The sequence below is a fragment of the Colius striatus genome, chromosome 18 (assembly GCF_028858725.1).
Source record: "Colius striatus isolate bColStr4 chromosome 18, bColStr4.1.hap1, whole genome shotgun sequence".
Classification (NCBI taxonomy): Eukaryota; Metazoa; Chordata; class Aves; order Coliiformes; family Coliidae; genus Colius; species Colius striatus.
Window position 1 is genome coordinate 956,814 of NC_084776.1, and position 15,778 is coordinate 972,591.

Genomic DNA, 15,778 nt, shown 5'->3' on the forward strand with positions numbered 1-15,778 from the left:
TCATCCAGTTCTCATTCCAACCACAGCTGAAGCAGGAACTTCCCCAAAACACAGGAACAGGGTCTTCTAAAGCCTGGCACGAATTCAGGTGAAAGTGCCTCTATGGCCAGGGGCTGGCTGTTTCTTACAGCCCACAGGCAGGACAGCAGAGAAATCCATCACTTTGTGGGAGTTGCTTAGGCCCTTCCTGCTGCAGGTTTGCCTCATTTGGCCCAGCTGTGTGAGGAGGCTCTGGGAGAGCAGCTCATGCTGGGGGATTGTCCTGTGAGGAAAGGGCTTTCCTCAGCAGAGGGGACTGGGGCTCCTCCTGACCTGGCTGTGCAGCTGGAGCAGGTAAGTGCCCCCAGTTTTAAGCTCTTCTGATCTATGGGTGATGTTGTGTGCTTCTGGCTGGTGTTTGACCACGAGAGGGTTGGGGGGTGTGGGTCAGGGGAGGCTCTGCAGTGGAAGGTGTGAGCTGGGCAGCCTTGAGCCCGGTTTCTCAACAGGAACATGAGGCTCACATGGTTGTGGGGCTGCAGCTGGCGGTTGCCTCCTGCCAGCAGGCTGTTTGGTGTGTGTGGAGCCTGTGCACTGCAGCCTGCCTGGCTGCAGGGATCAGGGGAAAAGAGTGTAAAAAGGAGTCTGAAAAAGCATCTCTGGGCACTGCTCCCCTCAGGCCCTGCTGCTGCGTCCCTTTGCTCAGACAGACCCTCTCTGCACTGCTGAGTGCAGCTGAACTCCTGAGCTCCCATGGCTTGGCATTACAGCCCCCTCTGCAGGGTGTAGGGGGAGGACGGGTTGCCCTGGCCTGGGGCCTCGCAGCCCCTCTGCAGAGCTGTGGGAGCTGTGGTCCCATCCTGCCGGGGTGTGTGTTCACCCAGCTGGGTGATGCTGTGTCTGGGGACCCGGAGGCTGGGAGGCAAAGGGCTAATCTCCGTGTTTGGTGTGTGCCTGGGGCTCTCTGAGCACAATAAGGGATTAAGTTGGTCTGTATCTAATGGGCTTATAAACGAGGGGAGGGAAAATCGCTTTGTAAAGCATGAAACCTCTGCCTAATGGAAGCTGGGAGACTGGAGCCCAGTGTCCTTCCAGCTAAACTCAGACACATCTTTCTTTTTAACCCTCTGTCTGCTGGAAATCAACTTTTCATGGTGTTAAATATTTGTTGTCCTGTTCCCAGCAACTTATTGCTGACTTGTTACAAATCCCCACCTCTTGTTGTCACCAAGGGAACTTTTGTGTGTCACGTTCCTGGCTGTGACTGTTGAAGAGCCTCTGACCAGGTCACATTGCTTGGAAACTGCTCCAGAACAGGGCAGAGTAAACCAAGGGGGAGGGAGAGGAGAGAAAGGAGACTGAATCGTCTCTTGAGCCTGTGATGGGGGCTCTGTAAAAAGAAGGTGGTTGAGATTGTTCTTTAGCTTCTCACCAGTCAAATAGTGTGCTGTAACTCAAGCCTTGCCCCTCTGCTGCGTGCCTGGAGGGTGGATTAAGGCTGACTACCTGTGATTAAAGTGAAGTACCACCTCTGGTGCCTTATTTAGCCCGTGTGGCCAGGTGGAGCTGGATGGCAGCGCTGGCATCCGCCGGCTCTGCCCCGGGCTCCTGGGCTGTGGGGATAAGCTGTGTGGGTCTGGATTTCCTGACTCCCTGCTGTGCTGGCCGTAAGAGATGTGTCACTCAGCTCTGCAGAACGATTCCTGCTGCAGTGGGGCTGGGGGAGAAGGAAGCTTCACACACCTGCCTGAGCTGTGCAGCCTCTGTGTGGCATCCCTGTGGGCACGTGGCCAGGTGGCTCTGAGCCTCGACAGCCAGGTGAGGGCTGTGTGAGGCTGGGGCTCAGCACAGCCCTGCAGCCAGCCCCTGCCCCCAGCACGCTGGGAATTAGAGCAGGAGCCAGTTCTTGGCTTCATGGGTGGGAAGTCACTGGCCCTGCTGAGCTGCACAGGCTGGGGCCTCTTCTGGCTGCCCTGCCTCAGGCTCACCAGCACACACAGCCTGTGCTGGCTTCCTTAAACCCGAGCCCTCCTCCCTGCAGACTTGGCTTCTGCAGAACTCTGCCCTGCACAGTTAGAGGCAGAGCACAGGCTGCTTAAGAGCTTCCCTGTGCAAACCTGGGCTGGCATAAGGAAACAAACCCACTCCCCTGCTGAGCCTTGTATTGTTGGCCTCTTCCAGGCAGGAGCTTCTCACCTGCTTCCTGAGAGCTTGTATGGCCTGAGAGCTCCTTTGACAGCCTTGTTTGCCCTTGGAGGATATGAAGGGAGATGGAGGATTTGTGTCAGACACATAACAAATGGTTTGTTCTGCCACAGATTCTCTGAATCTGCCTCCTGTATGGTTTCTGTAGACACCTGGAGGTCAGGAAGGAAGATCCCTGCCTGTGTGCTGCTTATCTGGGGACATTTGCTATGGGAGAGAAGATGCTTTAGGATGCAAGTCTGTTTCTTCTCTCATTATAGAGGGAGTCTGGATGAGTAACTCAGTCACAGATGTCTAAAGCTGGGTGAGATGAATTCCCACCTCCGTGTCTGGAGCTCGTGGTAGGCTCAGTGCTGCCTGTGCAGTTTGGATGCAAGGACTGAGCTCTGGTGACTCAGGCTTTGTATTTTGGGACACTCATGCTGAGAACAGCAAAAGTGGTTTTGTTGGGATTCCCCCCCTCCCTGCCCCCAGGTCTCATTCCTCTTCCCTTCTTGTGCTGGTCAGGTGGAGGAGGGGCAATTCCTTCCCCAGACGAGGTGCATGTGGAGGCTGCTGGGTCAGGCCATTGTCTGCAGAGCTGCAGAGCTGCAGCTGAGCTTCCTTCCCCCATCACATTTCCAGTGCGTTTGGCTCGTGCAGAGCTGGTTGAGGCAGCTGTGTGCCTTGGCTCTGTCCCTGCTCTGCTTGGAGCAGGGAAGGCTGTTCCTCAGCTTTGGACCCCAATCTCTGGCTGCAGACAGGCTTTTCTAGTGGTAGCAGACAGCCTGTGTGTGCAGAGGGCACTGGTGGGGTTGGGAAGCATTGCTGTCCCCTTGCCATTGTCTCCTTTTGTCCTATAAACAGTTCTCCACACCAGCCACTCTGCCCTTTCTCGGTCTTGGGCGATCCTCTAATCTGAGGCAGGCACCTCTTGCTGGAGTCCTGCCAGCCCCCTGGCTTTATTTTAAGGCCATATTAATTAAAAGCAAATGAGCAGAGTTTCTCTTGACATCCAAATTAATAGCAAATGAGATAATGATGAGCTGTGTCGTTAGGGTGATGGAGCAGCTTGCAGAGGCCTCAGCCCAAAAGGCACACACGTAGGTCTCTGCTTTTCAGAGGCTGGAGCTGAGCCTGGGCAGAGCTGGGGCCGTGTCCCCAAGAGGCACTGGGGAGGGGGAGCTGGGAGGGAGGGGGTGGGAGGCAGGGTATGCCTCAGCTCTTGGCCAGTTGAGAGAAAAGACCCAATTTCTTTGTGGTACCTCCTGTCCTCCAAGAGTATCTGCAGGCAGCAGGGGCTGTGTGTCCCGGTGGGCAGAGGCACAGCCTCGCGCAGGCAGATCCCGGCTGCCCGGCGTGGGAGAACGCCAGGGCCAGGAGCTGGGGTGCAGGAAGGTGCCTGCTCCATCTCTTGAGCTGCTGACTGCGTTTACTGGGGGCCAAGGAGCCGTTGTTGCTGAGCAGCCTGGGCAGTGACCCTCCTCCTGTGGCACCCTGGCTCCAGGAGGAGGATGGAGGGCAAAGCAAGTGAAGCAGAGCCGGCTGCCGGAGCAGCCCTGAGCCCTGTGTCCTGCAGGAGCACGCTCAGAGCACCTCAGTCACCGTTCTGGAGGCCTGATCAGCCTTAAAAACACAAAATAAAAGCCAGGAAACCAGCCTGTAATTAATTCTTGGGTCAGTTCCCAACTCAAGGGCTGGATGCAGAATGTTTCCTTAGGAACGTGCTTTTCCTCGGTTTGCTTGGATTGGCTGCTTGGCTTGTTGTGCTCTGCCTGCAGCCCCCCAGCTGCTCACACCCCGCTGCTGCTGCTCACGAGCTTGTGAATTGATTTATTTATTGCTTTTTAATGTTATATTTATTGAGCCCTCCTGTGAAGCTCCTGCCCCGGAGCCCCGGGGAGCGCCCCGCGGCCGTGGGTGGCTGTGCCGGGGCGCACACGGGCGTCTCCCGCCTGATGTTTTGACTGGAGCTGCCTCTCCTGTGTGGAAGCAGCTCCCGTTCGTGTGCTGATGGGGATGTGCTGAAGCAGGATGTGTGGAGGGAGGGCTGCGCGATGAGCTGACACGCGGGAAGGGGATGAAAGGGAGGAGAGGTGGTGCTGCGAGGCAGCGCTGCTCCTGTGCCGTCGCTTGGAAGAGGAATGTCCTTCCTCACAAGGGGCAGTGGTGCCCGCTAAAAAGATATCAAACGGATTCTTGAGAGAGTGTTTAGGATCTGAGAGCCTGTGATGAATCTGGGAGCTTTAACTCGCTCAGAACCGCGGCGGGGAGCGATGTGATTAAAGCTCTCTGATCAACACACAGCCCTTGTTTGTAGTGAGCAGGGCTGGGAGGGTTTGGGAAATCCAGCTGGTGTGGAGCGGGGTTGCTCCGACAAATTACTTGGATATCAGTTAATCTGGTGGGTAAATATCACCCGGGTTCTCTTTGTTTGCAGTCAACTGGTACCCAGTTAACGTGCTGTGGTTGTTGCTGGTGGCTGATAGCTCTGAGCAGCCAGCCTCGAAGCCCCAGCCCCTGCAGATAAACCTCGCAGCCTCTCCTGAGCAGAGTCCCCGTCCCCGCAGCCGGCCGGAGCCTCCTCTCCCCTTCCCACTGAAGCAGATGAATTTCATTGTGCTGCAAACCGCCTCCGCCGCTGGTTCCTGCGTCCCTCGCCGGCATCTGCCGGGCTGCGCTTGGGCTGTGCGCTCGCAGGGCTGGACCGGGGGAAGCGGCCGCGGGTGCAAAAGCTGCTCCCTGTGCCCCGTGAGCAGTTGGGGAAAGGACAGAGCTGCAGCGGGAGCGTGTGCCCTGGGGAAGGGTCCTGGATGGAGCCTGTGGCAAGGATGGGCTGAGGCTGCAGCATCGGGCTGAGGACCTGCAGCAGGGGGCCCGGCACAGCGAGGAAGGGCTGGGAGAGCTCTCCTGCTGCTGGACGTTGGTGCAAGAAGCCCACCCGGTGTCTGGCCGTCGTGGGAGGGGGGCTGGAGAGACAAGCTGCTGTGAGCTGGGGCCGGGCACAGTCAGGAGGGAATTTATTCCCTCGGGAGGGAAAAAATGAGCCAAACTGCATCCCGTTGGTGGTTTGTGTCCCCTCCCCCATCCCGGCTGGGCGTGCGGCTGCCCGGGGGAGCTGCGGGTCCCTGGCTGTCGCAAGCACCGAGTTGGCGGCGTGATGGGGCTTGGGCATCCCTTCCCCCCGGCCTGGGAGCGGGGGTCCGGGCCTCCACAGCCCCCCTGTGCCCTCCACGGGCCGGGCCGGGGGCGGCTGCTGGCGTGGGGCTGCCCTGGGCTGTCTGGGACTTGCATAAGAGCCCTGCCAGGATGATAAATGTTCCGAATCTGCTGCAGGCTATCGCTGACCTAATTTCCAGCATCGCTGTGGATCTTGTCATCTGTTGCTTACAGCTTGGGTGCAGATGGGCTGACAGGGAGCTAAGTGTGGGAAGGGGTGTGTGGGGACCCCCGGGCTGGGCTGCCCTAGTACCCCCAGCCCTGGGCACACAGGGACTTGCACCCCCTGGGGTTGGGGGCACTGGGGCAGCACAGAGTGGGCTGTGACCCTGCTGCAGCCCATCTCTCCATGAGATGAGCCTCCTGTGCCCAAGCTGGGGCCAACAAAATACTTGAGGTCCAGCTCAGCTTTGCTCCCTGCAGATTTCTGCTAAACAGAAAACAAATGCTAATTGCACAGCATAATTAGCGAGATGCTGCATCTATTTTTAATCAGCTTTGGAAGATAGATTCTTCCTTCTGCTCTGTGCTCACTGGCAGCCTCTCCCATGATGGAGCAGTGCTTAGTCGGGGACCCTCCGGTGGGAAATTAGTTGCTGTTCCCCTCTGTGCCCCTGGGATGAGGCTGGGACCCCCGGGCAGAGGAGCAGCCCCCCCAAACTCCTTGGTGGAGAGAGAGCTCCCACTGAGATCTCAGCCCCTCTGTCATCCATGGGGATGGGTGGAAAGGGTGGAGGGAATCAGCTCAGATCTGTCAAGGTTGTGTTCAGCAGCAGCTGGGAAAATCACGGGAGGAGGAGCCTGGGAAAAGGTTGCAAAAATATTCTGAGCAGATGAGCTGGGGGGGACAGCCCCACTTCCCCAGCGGCCCCCAGAGCTGGGGGTGGGGTCTCCCTGCTGCTGGGGGATGCCTGGAGCCAGCCCTGGCAGGGGAAGGGTTGCTTCAGAGAAAGCTTTGGGGTGCAAAAAGCAAACTGTGCTCTGCAACAGTCAGTAGAGAGGTGCAAAGTGCCATTTCAAGTGAGTGTGTGGCTACTGCTGCTGTGGGGCTGCTCAGCCCTGCGGGCTGTGACACACGTGGCCAAAAGTGATGCTTAAGGGGGGAACATTCGTGGTACCCCAGAGAGCAGAGCTCTCCTGCAGCTGGCAGCAGGGAGGCAGCAGCTTGGAAAGAGCCAGAATTATGGAGATTCTTCCACAATTGCTTTCAGCCTCCCCCCTGGGGTGGGATGCAGCAGGGCTGGCAGGGAGCTGCTGCTGTGAAGGACTGATCCTTCCCTGGGCTGGGGGCTGCCTGCAGCTCATCCCTCCACACAGCTCCTCTCCTCCTGCTGCAGGCCAGTGCTGTGGCTGAGGGGACAAGGACATTCTCTTGTCCTCAGCCAACGGGACTGAAGGGTAAATACACCATTTAAGTAGCTGAAAGGCTGCAGAGAGACTGGCTGGGGGGTGAACCTGTGAGACCCTGGGTGGGTGCGGTAGGGTTGGCAGCACCCACAGCTTGGTTGGTCGCTGTTGGATGGGGATGGTTCAGTCCCCAGCGTGTGCTGCCAGGGAGCTACTGGGGACAGCCCCAGCACACCTGAGCTGCCCGGGAGGCCGTGGAGGAGGCAGGAGAATGGGAAGCACCCGTGTGGTACTGGGGGTGGTGACATCTCCTTGGCATGGATGCAAACTGCAGAATGTGGGTTGCCAGAGGGAGCCTTTCCCCACAACTCACTTGCTCCCTTCCCCCCAAAGCCCCGGGGAGCAGAGAGAGCTCCTGTTGTTCTCCCCTGCCTCTACTGACCCAGTTTTCCCTGCGAGGAGGCTGCGAAGGGCTGGTGCTTGTCAGGCACCCGCTGCTCCCGGCTGCTGCTGCTCCCGGTGTGACTGGCTGAGCAGTGTGGAACGGTGTTTGCGCTTCCAGTGCCACTGGGGGAGGGGTGGCCGTGGGGATGGGCTGCAGTCCTGAGGGGTTGGGGGTGAGACCCCAGCTGTGGCAGGAGCTCCCAGCCTGGGCATTTGGAGACCTCAGGGAGGATTTGCAGCCTGGCTGGGGGCTGAGCTGCCGTGGCTGGCAGCTGTGGTTAGCTCAGGGATCTGGGGCTGTTGTGCTCTTACAGACTCGTTACTTGTGCTGTAGGAACAGTCCCTGCGAGGTGCTGGAAGCAGAGGATGTCTGGGCAGAGGCTTGTCTCTGCTAAACAGATTTCACATTCCTCCAGCCCCGTGGTGTGGGAAGGATGGGCCGGGGCTGTGCTCTGCTTCTGACATCTCTGACTCTGCTTCAGCAGAGCCCTGGCAAGGTCTGGCCGGGTTTCCTGGGGGATGAAAGGCTTGAGGAAGCCCCTTCCTTGGCTGTGCCTGGAAAGGCTCGAGGAAGCCCCTTCCTTGGCTGTGCCTGGAAAGGCTCGAGGAAGCCCCTTCCTTGGCTGTGCCTGGAAAGGATGCCCGGGCAGCGCCGCGGCCGCGGTGCGGAGGTGTGGGGAGACGGTGCTCTGCCAGCAAAGGCTCCCGAGTGGCATTTGAGGGACGCTGTGTCGCAGCCGTGACTCATGCCTGTGACCGGAACGGTCTGTCGGCCTTGACTTCGTGCCCGGGGTCGCGTCCAGCTGCCTGCGGTGCCCCAGCCGGTCCCGGCGCTCCCGCAGCAGTGGCAGGGCTTGGCTGTGCCACCCGCAGCCCCGGCTGCTCTGTGGCTCCGTGGCTCTGCTGCTCCTCCTGCCCGGTCACCGTGAGGCGACCTGGGGAAAGGGGGACCGATGCAGTCGGGGAGTCGTCCCGGTGCTGCCGGGTGCCCCGAGGCTCCGTGCTCGGCTCTGCCCCCCGCCGCTCTTGCTCCTGCCGCGCAGCTCGGGGCTCGGCTCCCGGGGCAGCCCCCGCAGCCGGGAGCCAGCCGAGCTCCGAGCCCCCCTGCTCAGGGTGCTTACGAGCAGGTCGGAGCTGCTGCCGGAGCCCCCGGGGCTTCCTGGCCATGGGAAGGATGGGCCGGCTCTCCGAAGCCCCTCCAGGGACTGTACTGGGGAGGGACGCCTCTTACCCCCCCACATCGCTCATTGCTGGGAAATGGAGACAAAGAGTGTTTTCTATAGACATGTGCCATCGTTTCTATCACTTGCCCGAGGCAGCCGTGCGAGGCTGGGAGCCGAGCCCCCCGCAGCCCCCGGGGGCGCCGCTCCCCGTCTCATGCATATGAATGCGGGGCTGCGGGAGCCGCCGGCGCGGGCCGGGCCTGCAGCGGCACTCGCTCGCTACTAATTAATCTAACTGCGTGTTATTAAGTGCCTGGCGTGCCTTTGGCACTGCATAATAATGATGCCGTGGGATGTTCCTGGCCGCGGTGCTGCAGCTTTGCCTGCAGGCGGCCGCTGCGCCCCGGGGCAGGGGGTGTGTGTGTCCCCGGGCAGAGCAGGGATGCTGCAGAGGCCACCCCGGGACGTGCCGTCTCTCTGGCTTTCCCGGGTGTTTTGCTATCAAACACGGACTATTTGGGTTTTCCTCTTGCCCATCACCTCCTCTCAGCTCTTGAGAGCCTTTGGTGGAGTTGGCCTGTGCCTGAGGAGTGGGCAGACAAGGATGGGCGGCGGGGTGCAAAATGCCTCTGTGCAGAGTGGTTTCTCCTGTGTGTGAGTGGCCAGCGAGAAGTCGGATCAGAGCTGTAAATCCCAGCTGTATCCTGCCCTTAAGAACTCTCCCTCGCCCCCGTCGGTATTTCTGAGCCATCTCCTGAGTCGTGGGGCCTGTCCTCACGCAGCCCAAGATCTCCATCTGCTCCGCTGCGCTAAAAGCCTCCTGGATTTAGTGCTCTCAGCGCTGGTGCAGGGAAGGCTCTCCCTCACCCCTGCGCTCACAGAGGCTGAGCCAGGGCCACTGAACTGCTTTCAGCCCAAAGCAGCAGCTTGTGGTTGCAGGGTGAGGTGCCAGGATCTGTGTCCTATCCATGGGTCTGTGCTGCTCAGCCCCTCTGGCAGGATCCTCCCTCCCTCCCCCTGGGCAGCGCTGAGACCCTGAGCAGTGGCAGGAGGGACAGGCAAAGGGGGGAGGGATGGGCAGGGTTGGCCCTGGGGCTGTTCAGCCCCTCTTGCTGCCCGTGTGGCTCTGTGCAGGACACTACACGTGGTGGGTCCCACACCCACAGGTTGTTGTGGGGCTGTGAGGCAGCTGCAGGGTCCCCCAGCAGTCCTGGGGAGGTTTGTTGCCCCTCTCTGGGTGCAGGAATCTTAGCTCCTCCAGCTCCAGCCCTCTCAGCCGTCACCCACATCTCTCTTTGCTCTCACCTTCAGCCCCCCACCCTCTCTGGCCCTGCAGTGCCCTGGCTGCCCACCTCAGGGAGCGAGGCAGCCCCACTGTAAGCTCAGTGCCATCCTCCAGCTACCAGCAGGAAAAAAGCACAATGAAAATGCCTGTTAGGGTCACTTCTTACTGCAGTTTAAATGGCAGCACAGCTTGAGCCTCCAGCTGAGGGGATGGTTTCCCCTGGGTGGGTGAGGGCAGTGGGGAGGCCCCTGTGCCAGGGGCAGGGCAGGGCTGGAGGGGCTGGCAGCGGCCAAGGACGATACAGGAGCTGCCACCCGTTTCCTGGGTAAAAATAGCACTCCCCTTGGAAAGATGTAGGCTGTTCCCAGTGACATGAAACCAAACAGCCTGTCCTTGGAGCAGCTGCTTTTCGGGGGCAGGGGGGAAGGGGATGGTATCTGCATCGCCAGGGAGGGCTGAGCTCTGCTCCAAGGGCTGGGGGGAAGCGCAGCCAGGGGGCAGGGGGAGTGTGGTGGGAATTTCTTGCTGGGTGCCTCTCTGAGGCTGTCAGGATGCTGATCTAAATCCCTTCTACACCCTGGGGGGCATCTGGGGAATCAGGGAGAGGGAGGCCAAGGTTGTACCATTCTCATCAGTGCCCGTTCTGCATCCTCTGGCGTCGCTGCCCTGCGTGTGCTGCTGTGCCTGTGCTGGCCTCATCCTGCCCACCCGCCGGCCGCGGCAGGGGCTCCCTGGGCAGCCCACTGCACCCTCTCTCTGGTCACCTGCAGAAGTGGCCAAGGAGCGAGTGGCATCTTACATGCTCAGCCAGGCCCCTGTAGAGCTCTGTAAATTGTCCTAAATCAGTTTTCATGGCTCATTTTACCTCGTGGCCCCAGAGGATCGCTGATGCTGTCTGTCCCCTGCCAGGGGGACCCAGCGCTTGTAATTCTGCTGCTGTCAGTGGCTGCAGCACTGGAGAACAGACCAGGGCCCCAGACCTCGGCCCTTCAGTTTGGTTTGAGGCACATCCTCCCTCTCTCTGTCACCCTGGCTGCTGTTGGCTGTGTTGCAGTGGTTACAACTTGAGGCATTCTGAAAAGGAGGTGGGGTGGTGAGAGGAACAAACCCTCCCAAGGCAAAGAGGCTGTGTAGAGTGGCTGGTGCAGGGTGAAGGAGACAAGCCCCAGGATGGCTGTTCTCTGGCAGCTGGATAGTGACTGGGCAAAGGAAGTACTGGTGCCACCAAGGGCTGTGTGGTGCCCAAGGCAGAGGTTCTGAACTGGACCTGGCTGCAGTGGGATGGGGGCAGTTACAGGTGTGTGTGTGTGTGAATTGTTTCTGGCTGGTTATAAGGAGTAAATAATGGGTTTCCTACTTGTATCTTTGAGGCTAAAGGCAATTTATCTGGCAGGTCTGTTCTGCAGCAAATGTGTAACAAGTGGGAATGTGCAGTAACTCCTTAGGAATGGTGTAAGCTGCCTCCTGAGCCCCTGTGGCTTCTGCCACCATGCCCACAGAGCCACGTGCCTGAGCATCGCCCCAGGGCTCAGATCTGCCCTCTGGAGTGATGCCTTCCAGGAACTCTGTCAGGGCCCAGCCCAGCTCCCTGAAGGCTGAATGTCTCTCAGAGCCCAGCCTGGCTCCCCAAAGGCTCGGTGAGATGCTCCAGGTGCAGCTCCTGCCTGCAGGGAGCAGGAGCCACGGGGTTCTTTCTGCTCGGTGGCTGTTGGCTGCAGAGAGCTGACTGGCATCAGGCTGTGGGGGCTGCTGGTGGCACTGTCCCTGTCCTTGCCCTCCTGAGGGAGCTGAGCTGCCAGGCTGCATCTTGGGGGAAAAGCAATAAGTCATTTTACATGCTGGTGTTGCATAAACCAGGGAAAGATGTGGCGTAACGCTGCAGGAGAAGCGGGCAGGGTGGAGGCTGGGATCCTGGCTCTAACTCCTGCCTGGTGGAGAGGTTGGCTCCCTGGCTGCACAGGGAACCCAATACACTGCAGAGAAGCCACTGTCTTTCTTCACTCTTTATTGTGTAAAAATAAAGTCAACAATTCATGTAATCTCGGCAGTAAAATGGCAAAAGCATGAGTAGAAACAGTGCATTTCAGACCTGCGGATGCGGGACAGCGGAACCCATTCCAAACCCCGAGGGGACGGACAGCAGGGGACAGGGACCATGTACAGCTTTGGTTAGCGAAAGAATGACAAACCAAGAGAAGGTGACTCTCACCCCTATGATACACTATGTACACCGTGTCGACATCACACCCTTCGCTGTTGTTTTTGGCAAACGCGGCGCGCGTGGGGCTGCGGCTCAGCCGGGGCAGGGGGCAGCTGCCCGGCGCCTTGTGCTTGTTGCTCCGCTGCTGGGGACGGGCTCTGGGGAGGAGCCGGCGTTAACTCGCCGCGGTTGGCTTCTTAAAAAGAGCACAGTTTAAAAGACGCTGCCCTGAGCCACGGTTGGGAGGGAGGGACCTCGGGCGGGGGGGAAGGGGGTCGGTGCCTGTGCTGCTCTGGGCGCTGGCTCCCCGCAGCTCTGCGCTCCCGGCCGGGGCTGCGCCCGTCCCGGCTCCCCGCAGCTCCCGGCACGGCTCTGCCACGGCGTTGGAGGCGGTGGGAGGGGGATGCTCTGGAGCCCTGGGTGAATTCTCTGCCTCATCCTCAGGGCAGCCCTCGGGGGTCAGTTGGGGGGAGGGAGGGGGGGGGCTGGGGGTGATTTCTGCAATCTGTAGTACAAACCAGGAGTTTAGAAAAGGAAACCATACAAAATGCATCTAGTATCTCAAAATACGCTTCTTTATCTCTTTTTTTTCCTGCAGAATCTGAAAGTACTTTGTTTTTCTTTCCTCAGGGAGCACTGCTTGATTCTATATATATTTTTTTATCTTCATAAAAATACCCTTTTTTTTTTCAATTGGTAATAAATTCCCTTTACAGTAAGAGAAACAACAGTGTTATCAAAAGCAGAAAGGCTTCAGACTCTTCAGTGGGAGCTAAACTTCCCGGGGAGGGTAAAGGCTCTTTTTCACCAGCTACGGCGTGGAGGAGGCCTCGGGGGGCTGCAGGAGGCGGGGGCAGGGGAGCGGGACACGTACCTGAGTGCGGCAGGTCGGGGAGCGAGGCCGGCGCGGGGCCGTCGCGGTGCCCGCCGCAGCCCGGGGCTATGGCTGTGCTGCTGGGGAGCGGCGCCGGCCGGGGAAGGGGGCAAAGGGGGGCTCCCGGGTTACCCGAGGGTGGGAAACGGGGGGGTCTGTCCCCTCCTCAGAGTCCCGGTCGCTGCCGTATCCCCGGGAGGGAAAACAACCGAGGAGGGGCCGATGTTTGCAGTTTGCGACCCTCCCCGGCTCTGGGGGCGTTCGCCCTCCCGGGGGGGCTTCAGGCTGGGGGGTGAAGAGGAGCCCATGTGGGGGGTCCCTTCCGGGGCCCGCAGCCCTTTAAGGCGCCGGTGCCCGGGGACAGCGGGACCCCCCCCCCCGTGCAGGGAGGCGGCAGCAAAGCGGGGGCCGGGCCCGGGGAAGTCGGGGGGCGGCAGGGAGGGGGCGCAGCCGCGCCAGGCCAAGGCACGCAGGCGTTGAAGGACGTTGGCAAGACGGAAACCGGAGGGTGGCGGGGCCGGGGGGAGCCCCCTGCCGGGGCAGCCCCGCTCCTGGGGACGGGACGGGACGGGACGGGCGGCTTCGCTCTCGGTTGGTTTTGCGCACAAAAAAAAAAGGAGGAGAAAGAAAAAGAACCCGATGAGGGGGTTTGTGCGGCTTGTCCCTGGCTCTAGTTGAGCTGGCGACAGGCCTCGAAAGTCCACTTGGTAGCCCCACCGTAGATGTCGATGTTGGCCTCGGCCCAGGCGATGACGTTGCCCGCGAGCGCCTTGGTGCTGCAGGTGGCCAGGCTGTACACCTCCCCGAGGCTCAGCCGCCGGTCCCACACGTTGAAGTGGGCCAGCTCCCCCACGAAGGCCTGTGTGGCGTCGAAGCCGCCGCCCAGCGTGTCCTGCGGAGGGGCCGCGGTCAGCGGGGGCACGTGGCCCAGCCGCCGCAGCCCAGGAGCGTCCCCGCGTGCGTGCCTGCCCGAGCACACCCCCACAGCCGCGGCCCCGGCCCTTACCTGCTCCTGGCCCAGGACCAGGACGCCCTGCGGCTTGATGGGGTGGTAGGGCGCCAGGTTCTCGCCGCTGCCGGTCTGGGTGCCGTCCTGGTAGGCTTCCCACACGCCGTCCCGGGTGGTCCAGGTGACACAGATGTGGTGCCACTTGCCGTCGTTGATGGCAAAGGGCAGTTTGGCCACCTGTGAGTGATGGGGCAGGGTGGTGGACGCGGGGGTGTCTCTCCCCTGCCCCTCCCCCCAGACCCAGCACCCTGCTCTCTCCCCAGGGCCGTACCTTGTCATTGATGAGGATCTCCATGGGGTTGTTGCCCCACTCAATGAGCACCAGCTCGTTAGCCTGCCCGGGCACAGCGTAGGAGAAGGGGGTGCCCATGCCGGGGGAGGCACTGGACTTGATCCACATGCAGATGCTGAAGGCGTACATCTCGGGCAGGCTCTTCTTCACCTTGGCGTACATGTAGTTGGTGCGCAGCGGGAAGGTGAGCTGGAACCGGTCCGGGGGCCGGTTGTCCTTCTGGCCTGAGGGGGTGAGGTGGGGTGGGCTCTGGCCGGACCCGCTCTCCGCCCGCTTTGGGGGTGTCTCTTCCCCCCTATCCCCGCTCCCCAGCTCCCCTTATGTAACGGACCCCGAGACAGCAGCGAGGAGTAAACTCCTCCGGCGCCGCACGGCTCTCTAATCCCCGACACCGGGCAGCGCCCGGAGCATCCTCGGCTCCTGCCGCCGAGCCCGCGGGCAGCGTCTGGGGGAAAGGGACCGCTCCACGGGTGCAAACAGGGCGGGCTCGGCGGAGCCGCTCAGCATCCCGCACGGCGCGGAGCCGCTCGGCATCCCGCACGGCAGCGCTCGGTGCCCGGGGCCGGCAGGGCGGGGGGACGGGCACGGCCGGCGGCGGGAGGGGGCTCCGGTACCTTTCTCCAGGTCGCTGATGCGCTGGTGCAGCGAGGTGAGGGTGCTCTCGATCTTGCCGCGCTCCTCGGACTCGTTCTTGGGGTTGAACTTGCCCTCCTCCAGGCTGTTCACCCGCGACAGCACCTGCTTCTCCAGGTCGTCGATTTTGTTCTGCAGGATGTCCTTCAGATTGTTGGTCTGGCTGGAGGAGTTCATCCTGCTGAACTGCTGCAAGGGGCGAGCACAGGAACGGGCTGTTACCGCCCGCCCGGGTTCCCACGCCCGGCGCCCCGCGTCCCGGGGCGGGATGGAGCGGAGCGGAGCGCAGCGCGTACCTCCAGGTTCTCCAGCCTGGTCTTGAGGGACTGCAGCGTCTGCCCGAGCTGGCTGAGGGTCTCGGCCGCGGGTGCCCGCGACAGGTCGCCCATGGTGTTCTTGGCGAAGCCGGGCTTCCTGCCGGCCCCGCCGCCCTTGGGCTCGCCGGGCAGCCCCTCCAGCACGCTCTGGCTCTCGCACCGGCCCAGCTTGGCCGTCAGCTCCCGGATGGTCTCTTTCTGGTTCATGATGGTCTCCTTCTGCTGCAGCACCGTCTCCCGCAGCTGCAGCACCGTGCTCTTCAGCTCCTCGGCGGAGCCGGTGCCCGGGGCGGAGGCGGCGCACATGTCCCCGTCCAGCGGCACCGAGGTGCAGATGAAGCGCGTCTGCCCGAAGCTCTGCCCGCGGCCGCGCAGGCAGAGCAGCGACAGGAGCAGCAGGAGCGGGGGGAGGCTGCCGGGGGGCCCGGCCGCCATGGCTCCGCTGCCTCGGCTGGGCCGGCGCCGCTCTCCGCCGGGGCCACTGCGGCACGCGCCCCTCTTATAGCGCCCGGGCGGGGCCGCGCGCCCTGACGTCACGGCGCGTGGAATCCCGGCCGCGGGGGGAGCGGGACACGGCCCGTGTGTGCGTGAGAGAGTCTGTGTGTGTGCGTGTGCGTGAGAGAGAGCCTGTGTGTGTGTGTGTGTGTGTGTGCGTGAGAGACCGCCTGTGTGTGTGTGCGTGAGAGAGAGCCTGTGTGTGTGCGTGTGCGTGTGCGTGAGAGACCGCCTGTGTGTGTGTGCGTGAGAGAGAGCCTGTGTGTGTGCGTGTGCGTGTGCGTGAGAGACCGCCTGTGTGTGTGTGCGTGCGTGAGCGAGTCTGTGTGTGTGTGCG

The 15,778-nt window shown here is 61.3% G+C and overlaps 1 protein-coding gene across 1 annotated transcript; it reads right to left on the bottom strand.

The window, feature by feature from the left end:
- Positions 1–11,650: 11,650 nt before the first annotated feature.
- On the bottom strand, positions 11,651–15,406 carry NPTX1 (neuronal pentraxin 1). Its single transcript, XM_062010732.1, has 5 exons — positions 14,926–15,406; positions 14,611–14,818; positions 13,976–14,220; positions 13,702–13,881; positions 11,651–13,587 (listed from the first exon to the last, which is right to left on the bottom strand). The coding sequence occupies exons 1-5, from the start codon at positions 15,379–15,381 to the stop codon at positions 13,366–13,368; spliced, it is 1,311 nt and encodes a 436-aa protein (XP_061866716.1). The 5' UTR covers positions 15,382–15,406; the 3' UTR covers positions 11,651–13,365.
- Positions 15,407–15,778: the final 372 nt, after the last annotated feature.